General features: G+C 33.0%; 2 protein-coding genes across 3 annotated transcripts in view; one reads left to right on the plus strand and one right to left on the minus strand.

Annotated features, from left to right (window-relative positions):
* Positions 1–244: 244 nt before the first annotated feature.
* On the minus strand, positions 245–17,062 carry LOC123526616 (GTP cyclohydrolase 1-like). The gene is made up of 6 exons (XM_045305863.2): positions 16,629–17,062; positions 14,084–14,193; positions 11,854–11,909; positions 8,556–8,587; positions 8,142–8,226; positions 245–7,087 (listed from the first exon to the last, which is right to left on the minus strand). The coding sequence occupies exons 1-6, from the start codon at positions 16,933–16,935 to the stop codon at positions 6,958–6,960; spliced, it is 720 nt and encodes a 239-aa protein (XP_045161798.1). The 5' UTR covers positions 16,936–17,062; the 3' UTR covers positions 245–6,957.
* A 59-nt stretch (positions 17,063–17,121) lies between these two features.
* Positions 17,122–24,592, plus strand: part of LOC123526595 (E3 ubiquitin-protein ligase FANCL-like) — a 39,905-nt gene continuing 32,434 nt past the window's right edge. Inside the window, exons 1-2 of one of the 2 annotated variants that reach the window (XM_045305840.2) lie at positions 17,122–17,233; positions 22,440–22,552. In XM_045305840.2, coding sequence (XP_045161775.2) covers positions 22,454–22,552 — 99 coding nt within the window. In that variant the 5' untranslated portion in view covers positions 17,122–17,233; positions 22,440–22,453. Of the gene's footprint in view, positions 17,262–22,439; positions 22,553–24,592 lie in introns of both variants that reach the window. The other variant, XM_045305848.2, reaches the window with a different exon arrangement.

Consider the following 24,592-nt stretch of genomic DNA (forward strand, 5'->3'; position numbering starts at 1 on the left):
CTGCGCATCCGCGCAGTCTGGTCAGGATCCATGCTGTTCGCTAACAGTTTCTCCAATTCCAATAGGCTTTAAAAGCGAACAGCATGGATCCTGACCAGACTGCGTGGATGCGCAGGCTGGTCTGGATCCATGCTGGTCACACACCCACTATGTTGGTTTTCCCATGGCACGGCTCAAATAATTAGTTAAGTACATTATAGTAGAATGTGCACAATATAAATCAAATAAAACATAACAAAGAAAGTTGGTCTGGTAAAGTATTTATTAACTTGTGCCCATACAGATGTATATCAAATACATGTGAAAAATGTAGTAAATTCATTTGGCATAAAATTGTCATGTTTATTATTTCACACTGGTAAATATGTTTTACCTATTTTTATATTTTTTGTAAGCGTAAAAAGCAATATATATCACAGGTAAATTACAATCATACAACTAGTACTCAAAAACTTTAGAGAAACTTTGATTTCATTTTTATTTTTAATTTAATAACATTCAAATGTGAAGCTGAGAATAACCAAATGTCCTTAAAATTACTATTCTGAGAAGAAGTCTAACCGCAGACAAGGAAATTTTAAATTTATTGTATACCTCGGCTGTGTTCACAAAGATATGAACATATCTGCACAAGAAGCCTTTATGGTGAAAGCCAGTTGTGAGAATCTAGACGACACATAAAGGCAAAATGTTTGAACAGCCTTCTTGTTAACTTTTACTTTTACATTAAAAACAGGACAGCTCTTGCAGCCCTGGATATGATGATGTCCTTGATATGACCAATTTGGTTCTTGATAAACCCATTTACACACAATTGATCAAAGTTATACTAAAATCCAAAAACAATGTGTCAGAATTGCATTTTTAAAGGAGTCCTTAACAACTGAAATTTACAGAGGGAAATGTTGTACCAAACAATTTCAGATGGTGAACTTAAAACCATTCGAAATATTTTGAAAAATTACAAAATTTCTCTTTCAATCTGTACTAGTTCTTTAGAATGATTTATAATATAAATACTTTTTAAATATTGAAAGAGAAATTAACATTTAATCATGTTAAGAGTTTAGGTGAATAGAGCAACAGTATTAAATTTTCAGTATTCGAAAAACTTGTAGAATAAATATAATGGTATGACAAAAACAAATCGTGAAAGACTAACGTATATTTCTATAGCGCATAATCTCTTTGCTAACATCGGTGGCTAATAAACTGTTTCTACTCTACAACAACAGCTATTTAAAAAGAATGCCGTAATCTCTTAAAAATTGCACATACAATATAGGCTCTTAGTTTATAAATCAAAGTTTGATGACCAGTCTCAAAATGCATGCATCCTTGCTATTGGTCAGTTTCAAAGTAAGCTCAAGATCAACCAATCGTATGCTGCAGTTGTTTCCAAACTCCGTATAAAAACCTGTGCAAAGTACTTGTAGTTTCCAGTATATTTATTTTTGGCACTTATTTGCATTTCTTTGCCTAAAATATACTTCTGTAGTCACCATCATTAACACTGAAAAGTTTTATTGGAACAGGTCAAATTTGGGAGACTAAGAGCTTCAACTAAAATCAAACTATAATATTTAATGTTTAAGATCATTAAATGCAGGAATGCAAATATTTCGTAATGTTTATACCTATCGCAAATAAATTACATTCAACACAATAAACTAAGATATATATTAATTAAACTAACATATGTTTCTATAACTGACTAGTATTTTGCAAACATTTAATTATTCCTCATTAATCTTACTATGTTCAAAGTGTCAATCCCCACATTTATTTTTTGAGTTCAAACAAAATTATAACATTTTGATATATAAAGTACATTATATAATAACATTTCAACTAAAAAAACAATGAAAAATAACAAGCAGATACAACCTGTACATTATTGCCAGAAAAGCGAAACATTTTTGAAGAAAAGGTATTACTAAGTTTTATCTACCGATATTTAGGCTAATTCTGTGTTTATATTCTCAATATAATGTGTTCAAAACCATTCAAAACAATTAGAAAATGGTTCAGTTATTACTTAATATCAAGCATTCAGTCTATTCCTAAATACATACAAGGGCTGTTCAGAAACAACAGACCTGTCAAAAGCGGCTATTGTGTATAGTGCAATGTAAAATATATCACTGTAATTTGCAATTTTGTGTAATGTCAAATAATTTTAAAAATATTTTTGCTGTTACTTGAAGTACATAGAACATTTAAATTACCATGGCTACCCCTTTCTGGTGCAGTTGCTTTTTCATCCATCATGATTTGAATTCAGCCACCAATATCCTCCCAGATAGTGCTTTTGTTTACCAAGTGAAGCAACATATGAGCCGTGCCATGAGAAAACCAACATAGTGGGTTTGCGACCAGCATGGTTCCAGACCAGCCTGCGCATCCGCGCAGTCTGGTCAGGATCCATGCTGTTCGCTAACAGTTTCTCCAATTCCAATAGGCTTTGAAAGCGAACAGCATGGATCCTGACCAGACTGCGCGGATGCGCAACTATGTTGGTTTTCTCATGGCACGGCTCATATCTCTGTGACATGCTTCAGAAGTACAGCATCACTGGGAGGTGGAAGTATACAACATTTAAACTAAGTGAGTATTGCAGTTCATAATGCACATAGTATCGTAGGCTCACACAGATAACCAGGCACTTGTTATGTTATGCAGACTCTATCTGAATTTTATTTACTTATCAAGCAGGCACCACAGAAATGTTCCATCATCCGTGGCTTAATCTTCAAGTGGTATATACCATGGTCAAATGGCCCAGAATTGCTGAAAGCGTAGGTCAAGGGAGAAAAAAGTCTGTGATTTGACATTTACATCAATCTATGATACCACAGATACAGACCAACTACTCTGTCCAAGATGCTTGTCACCTATTTTCAGTATTCTAACCTAACTACTGATTATGACCTGGGTATTGTTTATCAAAATATTACAAGAAATTAATGATAAACTGGTGCAAATCTTAATGAAAGCATTTTGCGGAAGTCAAAACATATTTGCAGGTGGTCTTGATGCAGAGGTTAAAATATGATCCCAATCTGTTCATGTAATTGACTGTTTCCAAGGAGGCATAGCTTCTGACTGTATTATCATATTAGAGCCAAATTTGCAGTGAGGTTAGTAGAAAGACTGCGAATCATGACAATGTTATTCTTGTTTTGCTTCATTAACATATATAAAAGCTACAGACAAAGTCTATTGTTATTTTTGAACAGCCCTCATATAAAATATCGAAACCATACTTAAATAAATCATTCTCAACCCACCATAAGTTACTTTTTTCAAAATATTTGACTGACATGCTTCAAACAAATGCACTACAGTCACCATACATATGTACACACTACATTTTCAATATTTACCCTGAAAGCCTGTCATGGAAAGAGTAAAGTTACCTTAAATGTCTTTTCATTTTTTCACATATGTCATCATTTCACATGCCAAGATTGTATTGCTTTTTCTAGAGTTACAATGAATACTAATCCTTCTGTCTTTAACCTTAGATGGTAAGGATTTAGTACAATGTTAATCAAACTACTTTAGCTGTTTTGAAACTTCCAATATCTAAAAAACACATATATTGTTATCAAAACAGAAAATATAATAATGACTTTAACAAGTATGTAAAATAAATTGAATTCTCAATTATAAAAATGTAAATGCAAGTTAAAAATTTAGTTTATTTAAATATTTGCATATAAATTTTTTATATCTTATATATATATATCTGTAAAATATTCATATTGATAACAATGCATCAACATTACAAATAAAGAATAATAACTCTAAATGTGTGTCAAAATATGAAAATGCTTCATGGAAAGGAACAATTATGAGTAATCAATAATTATAAATAGAACATTATTTAAGCTGATATTTTTAGAAAGTTGTTACATACAGTTAACCCCCACTCATTTTCTTCACCACTTCACATTTGAACTAACTTTGAAAGACCAGTATTGATGCAGAGGTTGAAATAAACCATTAAATGTTAAAATAGGATATGGAACTGATGGCCTACAGCATAAGGCAGTTTTGTTTAAAAGGTGGTCTGTATGCAGAGGCTAAAATACACCATTAAATGTTAATGAAGGAAATGTTACTGATAATTTTAAATGCCAACTGGTCTTCGTCCAAATGCAGTGGTTGAAATATATCCTTAATACAACAATACACCGGAAATGAAACTGATGGTCTAATGTGCAAGACGGTCTCTGCTCAAATGTGGACTTAAAAACAGGTTAAACTCTAGGTAAAGTGCTTACAGACCACACAAGTCTTGTTCAAGGGGACCATCCTCCATATTTATGTAAGAATATCACACTTTTCAAAAATATCACTAAGTCTGTGGTTTATTTAAAATAATAAATCAATAGTGTAAATCAAATATCCCAAGTGATATTGTACATGTACAAGAAAAGTACAAATTCTTGCTCTATAACAACTATTTTTACTGCCCGACTTATATATCTTATATCTTTTCTACATGTTTTCAAGACAGCAAGTGTGCGTTTTTATTTATACGTACTGCCCAGACCCTACTGAATCACTATGCTTTGCTTTAAACTAACAATTAGTAACAAAAGAAAGCATTTTAATAAATACAATAAACAAGAACTGTTGGAGGCCAGCAACGCTCCACTATTCAACAGCCTTGTCAATTGAATGAATTTAAAGGCAAAAAAGGGGCATAACTGCAAAAATGCAAAACATGGTTATGGAAGCTGTACAGTGCATGTCAGCTCATCTCATTGGACTGGTGTGTGATGTTTCAATCCATTTCCGTAAGTGGGTACAGAGCTACCAGCTTACAGACAAAAACTTACCTAACAAGAGCTCCGCCAAGCGGGGCAATATATGCCCGAAGGGTTACATCATAGGATGGGAGCAAAATTTAAAGATCTTGACTGTTGTAGCCCAAAGGACTGGAACAACAAAAGGAAAACTTCAAAAAACAAATCTAAGTCCACAAAAAAAATATTCAAAGTACACAAAAAAAATCCTTATCAGGTACAGGTATGTAAAAATACACCTAAAAATTGGAGGTACCATCCATGTTGTACCACAGAAAAGTGGTCTCGGTTTTTCCCTATGGCCAATAATAAAAAAGTTTCAAAATAAGCTATTTATAGTAACATAAAAGGGAAGGAATTCTAAAAAAAAATAATTGTAAGTGAACAAAAAAGAGATCTGCTCAATAAAAACACGAGTACTGCAATGCAGAGCAATATACACAAAGCAAAGTCATATATGACCTTTGACCCTTAAGTGTGACCTTGACCTTGAAGCGAGTCATCCGGAACATGTGCTCTGCATGTCGACTTAGTGTGGTGAACATTTCTGCCAAGTTTCTTTGAAATCCTTCCAGCAGTTCAAGAGTTACAGAGCGGGCACGAAACAAACTGACATGACTTTTGACCCCTAAGTGTGACCTTGACCTTGAAGCGAGTCATCCGGAACATGCGCTATGCAAGTGCTCTTGGTGTGGTGAACATTTGTGTCAAGTTTCTTTGAAATCCTTCAAGGGGTTCAAGAGTTACAGAGGACACGAAACAAACTGATATGACCTTTGACTCCTAAGTGTGACCTTGACCTTGAAGCGAGACATCCAAAACATGCGCTCTGCACGCCGTCTCATTGTGGTGAACATTTGTGTCAAGTTTCCTTGAAATCCTTGAAGGGGTTCAAGAGTTACAGAGCGGACACGAAATTGCTAACGGACAGACGGACACCAGCATCATGACATAATACGCCCCTTTGGGCGTATAAAAATTGAAAAAGGGGCATATTTTTGTAAAAATGCAAAGTAGAGTTATGAAACCTGTTCAGTGAATGTCAGACGATTAAAATGAAAAGTGTGAGAAGTTTCAATCCATTCCCATGAGTGGATACCGAGATACAAGCTTTCATACAAAAACATTACCAAAACTTGCCAAGCTTAAAAACAGGGGTATAATTTTGTAAAACACTAAGTTCAGTTATAGAGCCTGTGAAATGCATGTCAGATCATCAGTGAACAAGAGTTTGAAGTTTCAATCTATTCCTGTTAGTGGGCACTGAGATACCAGCTTACAAACAAAAAAAGCTTAACCAAAAATTGCTAAGTCGAAAAAGGGGCATAATTTTGTATAACGAGCAAAACAGAGTTAAGGAACTAGTCAAAAAATGGATGAAGTTTAAATCCATTCCAACAAGTGGTTACTAAGATACCATTTTACATATAAAAACTTAACTAAATCAGGATGCTGATGCGGACGCCCATACACGGGTGAGTCCAATAGCTCTGCCTATTCTTCAAATAGTCAAGCTAAAAATTACAAGAACCTGGAGGTGTCCTCTTAGAATACAAATACTGTGAAATCATAATTTTGATGGGGTCTAATTTTGGTGGATTTTGTGGCTAAGTCAATCAATGAAATTTAATCCCAACAAAGCAGTACCAGTATATATCCAACTTATTTTGTGTTCAAAGGTCAAAATCCACAAATCTATGTCCCCATGAAATAGGCATCTGGGGCTAAAACATGAAATTTTGTTCCCAAGAAATTAAATGATTTCATAATACAGCCTGTATAGCATTATTAGTATTTTCACTTTTTTTAGCAATAAACACACAAACTTGAAAGCAAACATCATGTACTAAATAACAAAATTAAAAGCATACATATATTTTGACATACTAACAGATATACTTTAATAAATGCATTCATCATAAAAACAGAGAATCAAAACCCGACTGCAGCTAAACAAGAGTATACTAATATATGTAAAATAAAATATTTGAGTTATAAAATTTAAAACAAATATGAAAGAAAACTGGCTTTAACAAATAAAACAACTTATTGATGTAAGAAAACAACTGTTTTTGACTGGAATGCCTGTATCCTGTTTCATGCCTGTTTCCATGGCAACTGTATTATGAGATCGTGTTAGTCAATTGTTTCTTATTAATGTGAGGAACTCTTCTCTTGTCTTTGGGTCCTCCCGAAACACACCAAGCATTGTGCTGGTCACTGTACGACTGTTCAACTTCTGCACCCCTCTCATCACCATACACATATGCCTACAAAATACATAACATTAAGATATTTCACAAATAAACACCTCAAAAAGATACTTTCTAACTTGCAAAAGAAATACACAGACATATATTCTACAAAAAAACAGGGTACATGTATTTAGAAAATCATACCTAAATTAGTTCATATAATTATGCCTAAAATAGACAAAAGTTTTATTTGTAAGTGACATATGTATGTTCAGACATTATATAAACAATACCTCAGTCAAAAAGACAGAAAACATACCTGCCTATAGAAAAAATCGACTGATATTGCCAATTTCATGTATTAAACACTTATATTATCACTAAAAGTACTCCTGGTTATGTGTTATACTTTCTGTACTGACCTGACAAACTACAACGCAAACTCAATTTTATATACTATACTACTTTGGTAAAACTTTTGTAATAGCTAGAAAATGTAAAGGTTTCTGTTTGGCATGGTTTGCTGATGAAAGTCTATCTGGAATAAATGGAACAACTTATTCCCAGTAAAACCTATGGCAGGAGTGACATTTACCTCCCCTGCATCCAGTCTAGATTGATACTGCTGGAAACAATACCATTTTAAGTAAATCACACGCCACGGAACACTAGCTGAGATATCAGCCACAACCAAGGACTAAACATACTGTGTAAAAGGTGTGATAAAATTCTGAAATTTGTGCCAAATTTCAAAAATGTGTTCCAGTTATTATTACAGATGAAACCGTTATGCATGTTTCATTCTAACTTTATGACACAAATGCCTAGTGATTGTATAGGCCATTAAATATAATACATGAAATATTTAATTTTATCTTAAGTTGCCTCCATTACAACACCAACTCATGTTGGCTGTATGGCTTCTGTAATTGATATAGGTCTATCACATATTTAATTTTGTACTTATGTTGCCTCCACTACAACACCAACTCCTGCTGGCTGTATGGCTTCTGTTATTGTTATATCACATATCTAATTTTGTACTTACGTTGCCTCCACTACAACGCCAACTCCTACTTACTGTATGGCCTGTGTTATTAATATATCACATATTTAATTTTGTACTTACGTTGCCTCTACTACAACACCAACTCCTGCTGGCTGTATGGCTTCTGTTATTGCTACAGCTATCTGTTTAGTTAAGCGTTCTTGCACTGAAAATGTAAATAAAATTTTGCGTTCAAAACACTGTTGACTGGAAATATTTTCACATCTGTTGTATTTCTCCATATGAGTTGACAGCTTTATTTAAATAGATCAGAAATTTTGACTGTTACATTTTTGGATAAAAGTATTATCTTAATTTGTTCTTCAGGACAAATTTCAGTTTTGTAAGAAAGCAAAAATAGCATTCTTTATGAAACATGGCCCTGTTCCTTAATTTGTTACAAAAAGCTACATGCATTGTTTTGTCCCACTCAGTGATGTAAGCTACACATGTCCTATATCTTCTACAGGGACAAAATGGTGTCAAAAAACTTACCTTGTAATCTTCTACTAAATATTTCTACAATTCTGAAATGATAAAAGAAGATTATTGTAATGACTTATTTAAGTCTGTGCATGTTACTGCACCTTCTATGACTTTAAGGTAGTTCTGCACATTCTGATCAAGTTTTTCTTTAATATACAGAATCTGATTTAACCGTGATTTTTCAAAACTTCAGAATATACTAAGAAAATTTAGCAAATAAAAAAGACAGGATCATGTGCTTAATTTGTTTTGATGGACTGTTTTGCAACGTGTGGACCTCACATAAGTTTTCATAATGGGAGTCTATGGAAAAATCACAATTTTGATGACATTTTTGCAGATACTATTTTTTCTGTAGATTTTACTGAAATTTTCTCACAGCTGTAAGTAAATATATGGTCTATAATACATGTAAGTAAAAAATATGGTCTATAATACATGTATGTTGAAGTAAAATGTTATGGTTTGTATGCTTGTTTTTGAGATATTTCTATATCATTTAAGGGATCCACACATTTAAAGTTTACTTTAAGATATTTAATTTAGAATTATTCAACATGTCAACATTTTACAATATCATAATTCCATCTTTATAAAGAAAGTAACATTCTTGTTTTTATTATATATCTTTGCTCATGGGTTGCCAATAGTTCATGAAATGATTTTTATTTCCTTATACCAAGTCCAGACTGTATTCTACGTTATCCAGATAAATGATGTTACACAATTACTTACAGTTTATAAAACATGCAAACATCCTTAAGTATCAATTTCTAAGACAAAATAATCCAATGGCATAATTTTTTATTAGTATCTTGAATTTAATTTCAAATTCCAATATTATCTATTTCTTTATGTATGACCACAGTTGAGCAGGAAGTTCTTTTCAGAAAATGATTGCAATGTCTAGCAAATAGTTTGCAGCTCAAGAAACGTATACAAACTCTGTAAAATTGGAAGTAACAAGCAAATATAAAAACTCATAGAATTGTCATCATTTCCACTGTGAATTCAATTAATTTCATGGACATGACATTGGATGGACAGATTCCAACTTTTTTTCAGTAACCAAGGCAAGTACCAAACCATATTCAACTACAGCAAATAGAGTCACAGAGCCAGACTATGTGAGGTACTGTTTGTATATAAACCAAACACTAAAGTCCCATTAACTAAAGTTTACTCTAAATACCATTTGTGGTCACTGCTTAGTCATATTCTACAAACTGTGTACATGATGCATTGTCTTTGCATCTATTTTGCTTCTAATATCATGTCAATGGGAACTCTTTTATACAGAGAACATGCAGAGCTACTGTGAAATCACTTAATTTTGTTGGCAAGAAATTTTCTGATTATTTCCAAAAAAAAACAGTTATTTCGTGAGGATATGAATTCAAATCTTTGAAGATAAAATGAACAGAAATTATTTTTTTTATTGCAATTTAATTCATGGATTGACACAACCTCGAAACACATGAAAATTAGTCCTCCATGAAAATTAGAATACCAGATTTACTAATGACTTGAGTTTATACAATATATGAACAACTTTTACAAATTTCTGTGCATTAAGACTATTAATTTTGCACATTGAGTTATTTATAGCTGAAGCAATAATCAGAAAAATGTCGTATGATGAAATGGTAACATTGCCTGGCAATACAGAACTTCTCACTTCAGACTAATGAGAGAATCAGGCCATCTATTTTCTCTGTTTACATTCTTTGCAAAGCACTATCAGATTAAATCAGAATTTGTAATTCTCTTGATTACAGGTCTAGATCAATGATACAAAATGACAAGTAAAATACAGAAATCCCTTGCATTAGTTTCCCATGAATATTAATGAGATGTTGACTCTGTGTGTTTTAGCTTCCAGAAAAATTAACAAATGGTTGTCTAGTATTTGCTGGCATTTAAAATGTCAACAATGGCCGACAGGACAAACACTAAATTAGCTTTGTACTTCCTACAATCCATTATTTCTCTTCCGCTTCTTTTTGAGTGACTTGTTAGCAAGGGGATTACTGGGTAAATTTATATCTGAATATGCAGAACAGAGTCGGGTTGTTGTGACATTTTTGTTTTTATGATCTTTTATTGCTGTTATGATCTTGTTAATTTTGTTGTAATGTTGCAATGATCTTGTTATTGCTCTTATGATCTTGTTTTGTTGTTATGATCCTGTTATTGTTCTTATAATCTTGTTATTGTTGTTATGATCCTGTTATTGCTCTTATGATCTTGTTATTGTTGATATGATCCTGTTATTGTTCTTATGACATCTTTACTGTTGTAATGACCTTGTTATTGTTGTTATGATCCTGTTACTGTTGTTATGATCTTGTTACGCTGTTATGATCTTGTTACTGTTAATTTGACCATGTCATTGGTATTGTGATCTTTTTTGTTGTTCTAATCCCATTACTGTTTTGATCTTCTTCTTGTTGTAATGACCATGTTACTGTTGTTAATGATCATGTTATAGGTGTTATGATTTATTGTTATTTATGATATTGTTATTGTTGTAACAAACTTGTTATTGTTGTTATGACCTTGTTATTGTTTTTATGATCCTACTATTGTTGTAATGATCTTCTTATTTCTGTTGTGATCTTGTTATGGTTGTTATGATCCTGATACTGTGGTAATGATTTTGTTGTTTGTTATGATACTGTTATTGTTATTACAATCATGGTATTGTTGTTATGAGCCTGGTATTGTTTTTATGACCTCATATGTTATTGCTGCTCACATCTTCTTCTTTTTGTTTTAAATGACTTCTATATGGATTTCATATTCTATTGCAGTGTGCTTCGGTAGAAAATTGTTAAGACTTCTTCCAATGTGACTTAAACAAAGTTTTGACTTGAACGAAAAAAATGATCCTACAACTTCAACACTTAAACATACTACTAACCGACTAGGAGACAGACATTATCTATGATAAGACAGAAAATTTTATTTATTCCAGTTTAATCTGTGAAAGGTAATTCACATCACTCAAACTGTGAATTTGTTTTCATCCACTGACATAAAACAAAAATAAAATAAAATTGTGTTTCTTCTTTTGTAAATACAAAATATATCTCAAAGACAAAAGCGGCAATTCCCTTGTCTCTGCTTCTGAAAACTGTTTCACTTCTCTGTATGTAACAAATTTCATGCTCATGGAAGTGTAAAAATCATCTCATTTCTCAGTCAGATATATTCCATATTAAAAATAAAAACACCCTACAAACAATCTATATTTATATTTATTTATCAAGACTACTGCCAATTCTAAAGTAGAGAATGAACTTACCTAGCTAGTTTACTAAGGCCTAATACTCTCTTGTTTGGTAAATATCCTATTGACACCTGAAACATAGCATAAGAAGAACGCTGTCAGAGGAGACGCCGACCTTGACTATTTCAATGCTTGATAGTGATAAGGGCATATCTGAGGAAGCTAGAGCTACCACCGGAGTGATTAATATCCCTGACATGGATGCAGATGTTGAAGAACAATTTAAGGTTAAGTCAAATCCATTTATTAATAACAGAGATAGAGTGAAAGTGTAACAAATGAAAAATGCAGTCCTTGTAAATATTTGGAAATAAGCTATTTGGTGGGTTTTAACAGGCCTATTCTATTACATATATGGGTGAGTCATGGTGTATAGCGCAAACCAATTATAAAGCTACTCAGCAGGAGGATGTGAAAAAGGGAAACCTCTTCCGCTTGTGTGGGTCAGTTGAATCTCCCCAGTGCACGGGTAAAGATATAATAAAATGTATAATTCATACAGCTATGGCAAAACCAATCCCAGAGACCAAAATAATGGCCAGGCAAAAAATCAACCGAGGCAACTGAGGCAGAAAAATTGACCAAGGCAAGTGCCTCGGTTGCCTCAATAGTCGCTATATACAGCCATGACAGAGATAAAGTGAAAGTGCATGAAAAAACTCTAACCAAGGTGTGGACACTGATGTGAAGAGGATAGCTCTCCATATACAAATGTACTTCGAGCTAAAACTCAAGTAATATATCAAATAACTCGAAGCATCAACTGCATCCTACAATTTTAAAGCAATTTAATTTCTTCATGATAATAACAAGAGGCCAATGATGGTCTCTAACCATGACCTAATGGCTATATTTTCCAACATTCAGATATAAGTTAAATATCATTCTAAAGGTCTCCAGGGGTGGTAGCAGGGTAGTTTTTATTTTTTAGCTACCTGTATAAATGACTTAAATACTATGGAGGGAAGACTATTTTCCTTCGATAAAATTCATGCTCATGAAAAATTTTGATTTTCCCCACCCCTAAAATCAAATAAAATGTTTACAGGAAGCAACCAAAATTGAAGCGGAACTTAACAGATGCAATTAAGTGTATGGATACACATTTTAATATCTTATTAGTGCAATTAACATATTTTAAATATCAGCAATGAGCCCTTAAATTTACAATTTCATGGAACATGAATTACAGTTGTGTAAATTGCAGTTTATTTATGTATCAATAAAAACTATACTGTACAACAATTTTCCATATGTAAACAATGAATTAGGTATGTATTTTTAAATCAATTATGAACAAATACAATATATTGAGGACAGTTTAAAACTGGTAACAGATGCATGGTTGGTTTATTGTCCCAAAATAATGGGAAAAATTACTATTTTGAATATCATGATACAAGTTTCAAGTTTCAAGTTTATTGGCATAATCAGCAAACAATTTGCCTTTGGCCATTTACAAACAAAAACATACTATGGCAAAGACACATATACATACACAAATCATAATGGATACTTAATACATGGCTGTATACACATTATTACAATATACATTTAAGAAACAGCTAAGTTTTTCAGGGCATTTTTTCTTATTAACATGCAGTCTTTAATATATTTAGATATTTTTATCTGCAAACCTTTACTTTTTGTAGACATAAGCGAGTTAAATTTCTGTATACAAGGCCAAGATATGCTTCTAAAGTATTTTCTACGAACTGTTCTGAATTTGTCACAACATAACATAAAATGATATTCCGATTCAACTGCCTTTTGATTGCACAATATACATAGTCTATTTTCTCTTACTGTACCATTATATCTGCCACTTTCTATACAAAGGTTATGAGATGACAATCTTAATCTAGAGAAATATTTTCTCAAGTCATCATTTGTAATATTACAGAGATAATCTTCAAAAACAAAATCATTTTTATATTTACAATAGTAGTTTAGTTTTGGCATGTTATGTATGGTTTCTCTCCATTCTTGGATATGCTGGTCACGGATTCTGCGCTGTATAGTTGGGAAGTAATTTACAGTTCTATCAAAATTAAGTCTTATGTTACTAAAACCTAAGTGATCAATCACAGAATGAATTCTAGTTGCCCAACAATTTATTTGTACATGCTGGCATAGGTCATTATACATCTTAAAAGAAGGCGAGTCCCTATTTTTCATAAGTTTCAGCCAGTATTACAATAATGGTAGTGAAAGTGTCACTTTAACCAGGCATATAAATACTTACTTTTCCTATAAAAGGCACCAAATGATGTTCACACAATGAGAACATTTCTATATCTTTCACAATTACCATTTCATCATGATCTTCATCAAATATTGCATCGTTCAGCACATCTGAAAACATAAAGTATTATAAAGTAATTAATGTTGTACATATTTTCTTAGACTAGCATTCGCAAAATGGGTAAGGTAATAAACCATTGTACCCAGTAAATAGCAAGAAATATTGACTTCATACATATAAATTTGCTCTTCTCCAATATCAATTAAATCTGAATTCTCTATCACAGACTCTAGCTGTGCTTACAATTTATTAAAGTTCATTGATTAATTGACAAAATTATAATATTAACTAAAAGCTTTTATTGAGAATGTAAGAGCAATCTATTCATTGATTTTCTCCAGAATCAAAAGACAGTGTGATGCCATTAAAAGCTCAGGACAAAGTAATTTAGTGTATATAACCAGCAATTAACTCTAACATAAATGGACTTTGCGAACTGATACTCCTTTCTGACAAGACGTACAAACCCATTTTTATCTATTTCTGGGTACCGTTAAGTGGACGCCCACACCTTCTTATTGAAGCGGTTTCACTTAAAATGGGAGCACTTGACACAAAAGCCTATCAACACGTTATTACTATTGATTGAACAACTTTCATCCATAAATACCGACGACAACAATACGGTTTATTTGCTCACAAAAATCTCGACTTTGGTCTGCTGATGGAATTTTGATGATATTTATACAACTTGATAACAGTGTAGTAGCAATCACTGCCTTGTTATTTGTGGAAATCACAGAACACGATCTTCTCAAATTTTCATATATTTGTCTCATTCATTTGTATTTAGCCGCTCTTTGTGTCAAAAGTAGTGAAATGAATCTTTTTTAAGTGAGAGTAACACCCTGGTTTTACTTCTGCAAAAAATGTTACTGAAAACTTTTACATGAGATTTCAATTTGTCAGCTGTAAAGCTAAGGCCAAAGGTTTTCTGGGTAACAGCGTGCTGTTAATTCTTAATCATTACCCTACTAAATTTCTATAATGACCTTGTCCATGTTTCAATTTGGACAGTACCATTAACAGTAACTGTTAAAAGGCTGCATACCAAAAAGATACTGACTGAATAGCGAATGGTGCAGATCTTGATCAGACTGCACAGGTGTGCAGGCGGATCAAGATCTATACTGGTCACAAAGGCAGATCTGATCGTGTCCAGCATGATAAGGGTTAATAGATGTTAAGCTATCACACATTAATAAATATAGGTTTCAGTTTAGCATATTTTGCAAAATTTATTGAAAAAAGGTTTTCATGGATACTGTACTGTTACAGTATAAACTTGGACAATCCTTGTAAGAGTCAGTCATATCTCAAACCATGAAATACATAGGGATTCGACAAAGTTTCCAAACATTCATGAACAAAATGAAATTGGAAACTTTAACCCTATTGTACCACTAGACGAAATGAAATGATCAATATTTCTAAGTGACTTTCAATTCACAGAACAAAATTCAAATTATTTCCATTATCATTTCCTAATCATCCTTCTTAATTAAAGAAGTTGTCATATTTTTATCAGTTAATGATTCCATCTATAAAAAATCACGATTGATTCTGCCTTTGCTAACAATGAAGATCATGATCAGCCTGTACATCCATGCAGCCTGATCATGATCGTCACTGTTCGCCATTCAGTCAGTATCTTTTTGGTAAGCACCCCTCATGTCCAAATTGAAAGATGGACAAGTTCATTATAGAAATTTAGCAAGGTAAGGGTTAAATGAAAAACACATGAACCTGACTTGTTTTGCAGGTGGCATAGATATTTTCTCCCCTTAAATCTCGAGAGCTTAAAGTAAAAATAAGTTTGCTTAGAAATAAAAAAAATATGGCATGCTTACATTGCAAAATATGTTTCTAAATAAAATTATTCTAAACTACATAAAAGCTGATTTTTCACCAAAGTCAGTTTGGAACTTGACAGTCTTCTGTGGATTTGATATTTTATCAACTTCAACTGTGTTTCTTCCAACAATCAACTTTGGTTATAAATGGAAAGTCTATGAAGGTTTATGAGCTACAGGTGAATGCGAAAAAAATCTAAGAGCTTCTTTATACATATGCACTTAGATCTCTTTCACATTCAACCCTCTGAATAAATAAATAAAACACAGTAAATAAATAAAAAGGTTAATAAATATAATTGTACACTTCACAACCAATACTGATCACTATTTTATGTATTGCATATGTTATATGAAAAAGCTACATGACACTGATTATAAGTTTATCTGTTGTGAAAAACAAAATAATTCTGTGAAGAACATAGTATTTTGAGTAATTATTATTCTTGCTACACTATTATAATTAAGTATTTCTGGGTCTTTGTCAATATTTAGTTTCTAATTGTATTTCTCTGTCATGACAGTCTGTCAGAACTGAATTATGCTGACAGACTGATGTTTCATCAACACAAACAATGATAATATATCACAGTTTTTACAACAACAACATTATATATTGCTGTTTTTCTCACCTGCAATGCTTTCTCTGTAACCTTTTGTAAAGAACAACATGGCCTTGGCAGCACGTTCTGGAGTCTTCTGTATCCCTTGTCTTTCTGTATCCTCACCCAGTGCACTCAAAACACCTTTATAATGCTGAGAAATTTCAGTGACAGCACTTTCATATTTTGCCTCTTTTTCAACTTTTGAGTTTTTCTTTGGCATATTTGTTTCACCTTCAAACTCAAATGAATTTGTTTTTCCAGTTGTTAAAGCTTTCAATTTTGCCTCAAGCTCAAGATCACTGTCTTGTCTTAATTTTCCTGAAATGTCATTCATTTTAAATGTCTAGAACAGAAATATTAATTCAACCAACTTTTCACGTTTTCCAATACTTTTTCTGCAGAAACTGAACGTGTTTATCTATTTATACACACAAGTCACGTGAACAAACCAACCGTGGGCTGAAGGTCAATGTAACTCCAGACGCTTGTAAATGTTATTTAAAGATCAAGGAGGTGTGTCAACAAGCATTCAGGTAACTGATACATTTGTAAACTTCCTGTCAAACTGAAAGTAGGCAGGGCGCGAAGGAAGAACAGAACGGGAAACATAGAACTTGGAGACCATACACAAAGTAGATATATTTATTGGAGTATCAAAAGGTGAAAAGGATAATAAATGAATGTTGATTTAAAAAGCTAAGTACTGTAAACATAAATGGACAATTGAAAATTGACCAAATGCAGTCTAAGTTCTAACCTGTTTATCAGGCTGGTAACATTGCCCGATCGGGCTTAAGACATAAAAAGTGATATTTCTTGAAAAATAATAAAGATGTTTCTTTCAAACTTGGTCCATTTATTAAGCATAACATATGATGCTTATCAAGATAGAAGTAACTTTGTTGCCTTCAGTTTTGTTAGAATTACTCCCCTTTTTCAGATTTTTATGATGCATAATTTTTGAAGTCCAAAATAGTTATGTTTTAATGCAATGTTTAAAACAGAAAAGGTTCAATGGCTTTCTATTGCTCCAAACTTGTGCGCCAATACCTTTATTCTATATATTTAGGGTTAATACTTCGTTTCTAGTGCAGATGTATGAGCATTTTTTTAAAACTAACATTTCTCTATGATGTTGTAAGTGAAAGCAGAGTAAAATGTAAACATTCATGTACTAGCGCAATAATTTAGAGCATTAGAAAGCCATTGAACCCTTTTTTTGTTTTAAACTTAGCATTAGAACATATTTTTTTGGACTTCAAAGATTATGCGTCATAAAAATCTGAAAAGGGGAAATAATTCTACCAAAACTAAAGGCAACCAAGTTATTTTTATTCTAATTTGTATAATTTGTTATGCTTAATAAATGGACCAAGTTTGAAAAAAATAACTTCATTAGTTTTCAAGAAATATTACTTTTTATGTCGTAAGCCCGATTGGGCAATGTTACCAGCCTGTTTATAGCACAGGGGGGGTTGACCTCCAACTTCCAAGGGTCTGTGACTGAAAATGTCCACTACAGACAGGTGTAGTCCAAATATTTAGATGTGAAAAAAGTTATTCTACCTTCAACAATTAATTTTTGTGACATTTTTCATTTTTACTATCAAAGCTTTTTTTAACATGGAAAATAAAAAATGTAAAAAATTTAAGGTGATGTCACTTTTTGAATTTCCGGCGAATAACAAAAAAAACAAAGAATATTCAGTTCTTTCCAAAAACTGTTATATTATGATTCAACCAAATAGTTTCCATTGTCTACCAGAAAGGAACAATTCTTATATCTTAATATTGAGATTTGATACCTTTATAACAGACAGTAAACTAAAACAATAGACATTCATATGTGATGTCGGTGAGCTCAACAAAGCAATTTCAAACTCGTACATTAAAACAATAAAAGAATATATTGTTACCTCACTGTCGTTTTGTCTATCGTTTTGTCTATCCATCTCTCGTACGAATTCCTATTGTTTCAGTCATCTGTCAGTAATTAGAGCAACTCACAGTGTTGCAATCATACAAAACACATCCCTTATTTTCACATAGATATTGAGGATTTATCTAATGAGCACATGTATTGGAAACACAATTTCAATACCGACTGTGTATTGTAATAATGCTAAACTATCTCAGCCGTGACATCTCCTTAAATTAAATGAACGTATAAAGTGATATAATTTATGTCAGGTCTCATACAGTTGATTAGTCAGTTCCGGATCATGGGGGTTCTGGATCACAGCACTGTGAACACTTACATGATGAAGATAATCATTTAATTCTTAGCACGGATATTTGCTTCAATAAGGGAAATAACATACCAAAATGTAAGTTTTGCAGATCGCTGGAATGTGGAGAAAATTCATATTTTGTCAATCCATGTGATCTGGAACTCACAGAACGGGGACACAACACAATCGAGAAATTATTTTTAAACAAGAAAATATTTTTATCTTTCCAGCTTGCCAAAATCTAATGATTTGGTCGGATGAGAGAAAACAATTATCATTTCATGTACAGGTGTCCCAGTGCGTTTTAGTTTTATTCTAAAATGATCTGAGATAGACCAAAATGATCCGTAACTGACCGAAGTGGTAACACCACTATTGCTCCTGCAGTATAGTTATTTACTTTGCATTTTCAAACCGAATGTGGTTATTTAAAAAGCAAAAGGATTTTCCTTTCTCCCTGTGCAAAAATGTGTTTTAAAAATATATTTCCGAAGCTGGAATAACAAATCTAGCCCTTAGTGATCTGGAACTGACCAATCGACTGTATTTAGGACTATATAGACAGGTGTCCACAATATCCAGGTTTTTGATGTAGGACATCAATATTGTTTTTAACTTCATTTAATTTAACGCAAGTTGTATTTTTTTATTGAAATGCACTGCGTTTATTAAAATGTACAACTCATTGAGGCTAAAAATGTTTATCATCTATAGAGATATTTATATTATGCTGTTATAATACAGATCTCTGAGGTGAAATGAACCTCATATTGAAAGCTAACCAGAAATATTGCCAGAAATCTGTTACACTGTAATTTTATCAAATGAAATGCCATGGACTTACCTTTTACTTTAAATATGTTTAGTCCAGTTTTGGGGTGAAAAGAGGCCCCGCCCCGGGGATCCCAAATTTTACATAGACTTACATAAGAAATTTCTTTAAAAATCTTCTTGTCTGAAACCACATGACCTAGGCCTGTGATATTTGGTATGTAGCATTGCCTTGTGGTCCTCTACTATGATTATTCAAATTATGCCCCTGGGTTGAAAAGAGGCGCCATCGCGGGGATCCTAAGTTTTAAGTAGACTTATATAGGAAAAAACTTTAAAATGATTCTTGTCTGAAACTGCAAGGCCTAGGCTTTTGATATTTGGTATGTTGCTTTGCCTAGTGGTCCTCTACTAAAATTGTTCAGTGGTCCTCTACTAAAATTGTTCAAGTTATGCCCCTGTGGTGAAAAGAGGCCCTGCCCTGGGGGTCCAAAGTTTTACATAGACTTATATAGGAAAAACTTTAAAAAATCTTCTTGTCTGAAAGTTCAAGGCCTATGCCTTTAATATTTGGTATGTAGCATTGCCTAGTGGTTCTCTAACAAGAGTGTACAAATTATGCCCCTGGAGTGAAAAGAGGTCCTGCCCCGGGGGGGGGGGGGTCACTTGTTATATGTGTTATATAGGAAAAATACATCAAAAATTAACTGGTTATATATCTTAGACTATTTAATTATAATTACCTTATGTTATGATCCTAAGTAATTAGTGGTCACTTGACTGTGACCTTGACCTACTGACCTACTTCCTTGTTTTTTAAAATACAGCCTTGAAATTTGGACGACATATACAGCTTTGCACACCGATCTTAAAAGTGACTTTCAGTGACCATGAATGTGACCTACTGACCTACTTTCTTTATATTTTAGCATCAGTTTGACATTTTAAACATGTGGCTCCTATTACTCAGGTGAGCGATCCAGGGTTATCATGACCCTCTTGTTACGAAAAAACGTTCAAATTAATGACAGTACAATTCTGTGTGTAGAATGAGATACACAGGCAGTAGAATGTGGTGGTGTATTAAAGGAAAGTTGCACACAACTAAATATAGTATGTCTGGCAATTTACAGCCAATGGTGTTTTGGAATTTAGAGACTTGGAATGTCCTCCTCAAGTATTGTTAATCCTTACCCTGCTAAATTTCTATAATGAACTTGTCCATCTTTCACTTTGGACAGTACCATTAATTGTTAAAAGGAGTGCTTACCAAAAAGATACTGACTGAATGGCGAACAGTGCAGTTTATGATCAGACTGCATGGATGTGCAGGCTGATCATGATCTACACTGGTCACAAAGGCAGAATCAATTGTGTCCAGCATGGTAAGGGTTAAAGATGTCAGTCTAGACTATTTCTTTCAGCATTTATAACTTTGCAAGGTTTTCAAAATATAACTGGTTTCAATGAAATAAAACAATTTTCAGTGATATGTGAACATGTCAGATTAGTAGTTAGAATGGAAATTTATTATACACTCAGTCTTATTGAAAATCAGAGTTAGAATGGAAATTTATTGTACTCTCAGTCTTATTGAATATCAGAGCTAGAATGGAAATTTATTGTACTCCCAGTCTTATTGAATTTCAGAGGTAGAACAGTCCTATTGAATATCAGAGTTAGAATGGAAATTTACTGTACACTCAGTCTTATTGAATATCAGAGCTAGAATGGAAAGTTATTGTACACTCAGTCTTATTGAATATCAGAGCTAGAATGGAAATTTATTGTACACTCAGTCCTATTGAATATCAGAGCTAGTCTAAGAATGGAAATTTATTGTACACTCGGTCTTATTGAATATCAGAGCTAGAATGGAAATTTATTGTACACTCAGTCTTATTGAATATCAGAGTTAGAATGGAAATTTACTGCACCCTCAGTCTTATTGAATATCAGAGTTAGAATGGAAATTTATTGTACACTCAGTCTTATTGAATATCAGAGTTAGAATGGAAATTTACTGCACCCTCAGTCTTATTGAATATCAGAGTTAGAATGGAAATTTATTGTACACTCAGTCCTATTGAATATCAGAGCTAGAATGGAAATTTATTGTACACTCAGTCTTATTGAATATCAGAGTTAGAATGGAAATTTACTGCACCCTCAGTCTTATTGAATATCAGAGTTAGAATGGAAATTTATTGTACACTCAGTCCTATTGAATATCAGAGCTAGAATGGAAATTTATTGTACACTCAGTCTTATTGAATATCAGAGCTAGAATGGAAATTTATTGTACACTCAGTCCTATTGAATATCAGAGCTAGTCTAAGAATGGAAATTTATTGTACACTCAGTCTTATTGAATATCAGAGCTAGAATGGAAATTTGTTGTCCTATTGAATATCAGAGCTAGAATGGAAATTTATTGTACACTCAGTCTTATTGAATATCAGAGCTAGAATGGAAATTTATTGTAAACTCAGTCTTATTGAATATCATAGCTAGAATGGAAATTTATTGTACACTCAGTCTTATTGAATATCAGAGCTACAATGGAAATTTATTGTACACTCAGTCTTATTGAATATCAGAGCTAGAATGGAAATTTATTTTACACTCAGTCTTATTGAATATCAGAGCTAGAATGGAAATTTATTGTACACCCAGTCTTATTGAATATCAGAGCTAGTCTTATTGAATATCAGAGCTAGAATGGAAATTTATTGTACACTCAGTCTTATTGAATATTAGAGCTAGAATGGAAATTTATTGTACACTCACTACATTTCCCATTGCTGCAAATCTTTATTTTCCATTTTATCGGCAGAAAATGGAAGTTAGATGATACCTGTGAATACAATGGAGATGCTAATGGAATTTCCCAGTCTTATTGTGCAAGACTTGAACAACTTCCATTATGATGGCTATATCAGTATATGTGTAAGTATATAGCACAACAAAATAATCATGGTGGAATTGGTTTCTGCATAATTATGTTTGTTTGTTGTTCTTTTCTTACTTCGTCACAGTGACACCAACACAATTTAGATCATACGGCTATTTTCTAGCCTTAATGGCGAGACACCCGTGCATATTGCTTCAGGCGTAGATGGTATACCACTGACCTTACCCAAAGCAGCTGGATAGCTTCCTCATAAAGTTTATATATATCTAAACAAATGATTTTCAGCAGCTGTCCTTTCATATCAATGTTCCAGTGGGATAAGGGAGAATGAAGTAAATATAATTGCAGAAGCTTACACACTATATTTTTATGTTATCTAATGTTAAGCACTGACTTTAGGTGCCCAGTTTAGACACTTATTACACTTTTAAGTCTAAAGGTCACTGAGTGGCTTTTATAGAATGTGCAGGTTTTTACAGCCTGCATAATATTAAAAAAGTTATTATTATTAATAAAAAAGATATGAAGTAGGTAAAGAAAGGCCTTTGTGTAACGGATTAAAAATACTTCAGCAGACTAGGAATAGACTCCGGGACCTCTTACACCTTAGGCGTACACTCTTAGTCTACCAAGTCACTTTAAAAGCTAGCTCTATAGCACTCTTCTACTCTACTACATTTATATTATTATATTAATTCAAGGACATATTGCCATACCATACTGCAGATGTTTGTTTGTTTCCAAAAAAATTCAGTCTTATAGTTTGATTTTGCCATTTGAGAGTTCAATTTACAGGCTTGTCTGCCAATTAGGGAAATCAGCATGATTTACCTTTCTTTATTGAGGTAAGAACCACTACTAATCCCCAATGATAACGTGATTCCCGCCGAAACGCTAGGACGAGTCTAATCCATGATAACTGATGAAATAACTGTTCATAATGCTTGCACATTACTTGACAAGCAAATATTAGTATTTCTTTCATTTCAAATATCCAGTAAAAGTATAATTATGGCAACAAAGCTCAGTTGGATAAAATGCAGACAATAATTGGGTGTAAGCAGATCGTTTTGTGGGTTCGAATCCTCACGAAGGTTTTTTTTTCTTCAGATTTTTGTTTTTGTTTTTTCATATTCGTTTCATTTTTGCTTCCGTATTTTTGTTTCTTTCTTTGATGGTTTATTGTCAAGCATGCTTGCGGTGAGCTCGATATAGTCGCCACCTTCTGTGTATGTGCGTGCGTGCGTCTGTCCGATATTGTCCAGAGTTCGCATTAATATTTAACTCAATGAGAAGGCGTGTCATGCGCAAACCCCATGTTCCTATCTCAAAGGTCAAATTGAAGTTTGTCCGGAGCATTTCTCCTTCAGGCATGGTAGGATTTTGATGTAACTTGGCATGAATGTTCACCATTATAAGACGGAGTGTCATGCGTAAGAAGCAGGTCCTTAGGTCAAAGGTCAAGGTCACACTCAGAGGTCAAATGTGCTGGTGGGCTCGATATTCTGCCCTTGGGCATACTTGTATTTGTATATATGTCTTTATATAACACACTAGTATGTTCATTATTTGCATGGCTACGCGCATGCATTTAATCAATATCATCTTTGTTGTGTAATAAACTTAAAAACTATTCTGATCTGCAATATCGCCTTTAGATACCTCTCTGTCGTGTTGTCACAGAGCTCATGAAGGAATCTTAATTTTTATGCAAAAGTGAAATAAAATTTAAAAAGAAATAAATGTCGATGCTGAGTTTCGAACCCACACGTCAAAAGATCTGTTGAATATGAACTGTATGCTTTACCACTCAGCTAATTCGTAACTGGTACAAAACCTGGAAATATTTAGATTGTAACATTTTAGGAAAATGTTGAATTCCCTATGTTCCATTTTAATCTATTTATAGTCATGTTTGTAAATATCAAGTTATCGTTGGGGCATAGTATCTCGTACTTAATAACACTACCTAAATAACAGACGGATCGTTCCATTATTAAAAGTACAAAAACATCACTGTCCTTGAAACCGAACTAAACACAAAGTGCATTTGAATATTTGTACTAATCACTCAA

The sequence above is a fragment of the Mercenaria mercenaria genome, chromosome 1 (assembly GCF_021730395.1).
Source record: "Mercenaria mercenaria strain notata chromosome 1, MADL_Memer_1, whole genome shotgun sequence".
Taxonomy (NCBI): domain Eukaryota; kingdom Metazoa; phylum Mollusca; class Bivalvia; order Venerida; family Veneridae; genus Mercenaria; species Mercenaria mercenaria.

Bases quoted from the DNA above. Each gene is read 5' to 3' on its own strand.
- LOC123526616 (XM_045305863.2), bottom strand. From the start codon at position 16,935: ATGAATGACATTTCAGGAAAATTAAGACAAGACAGTGATCTTGAGCTT. The intron at 11,910-14,083 runs GTAAGTATTTAT...GCTATGTTTCAG, and splicing joins TGGTGCCTTTTATAGGAAAA to GTGTCAATAGGATATTTACC. The intron at 8,588-11,853 runs GTAAGTTCATTC...TTATCATTTCAG, and splicing joins GGCCTTAGTAAACTAGCTAG to AATTGTAGAAATATTTAGTA.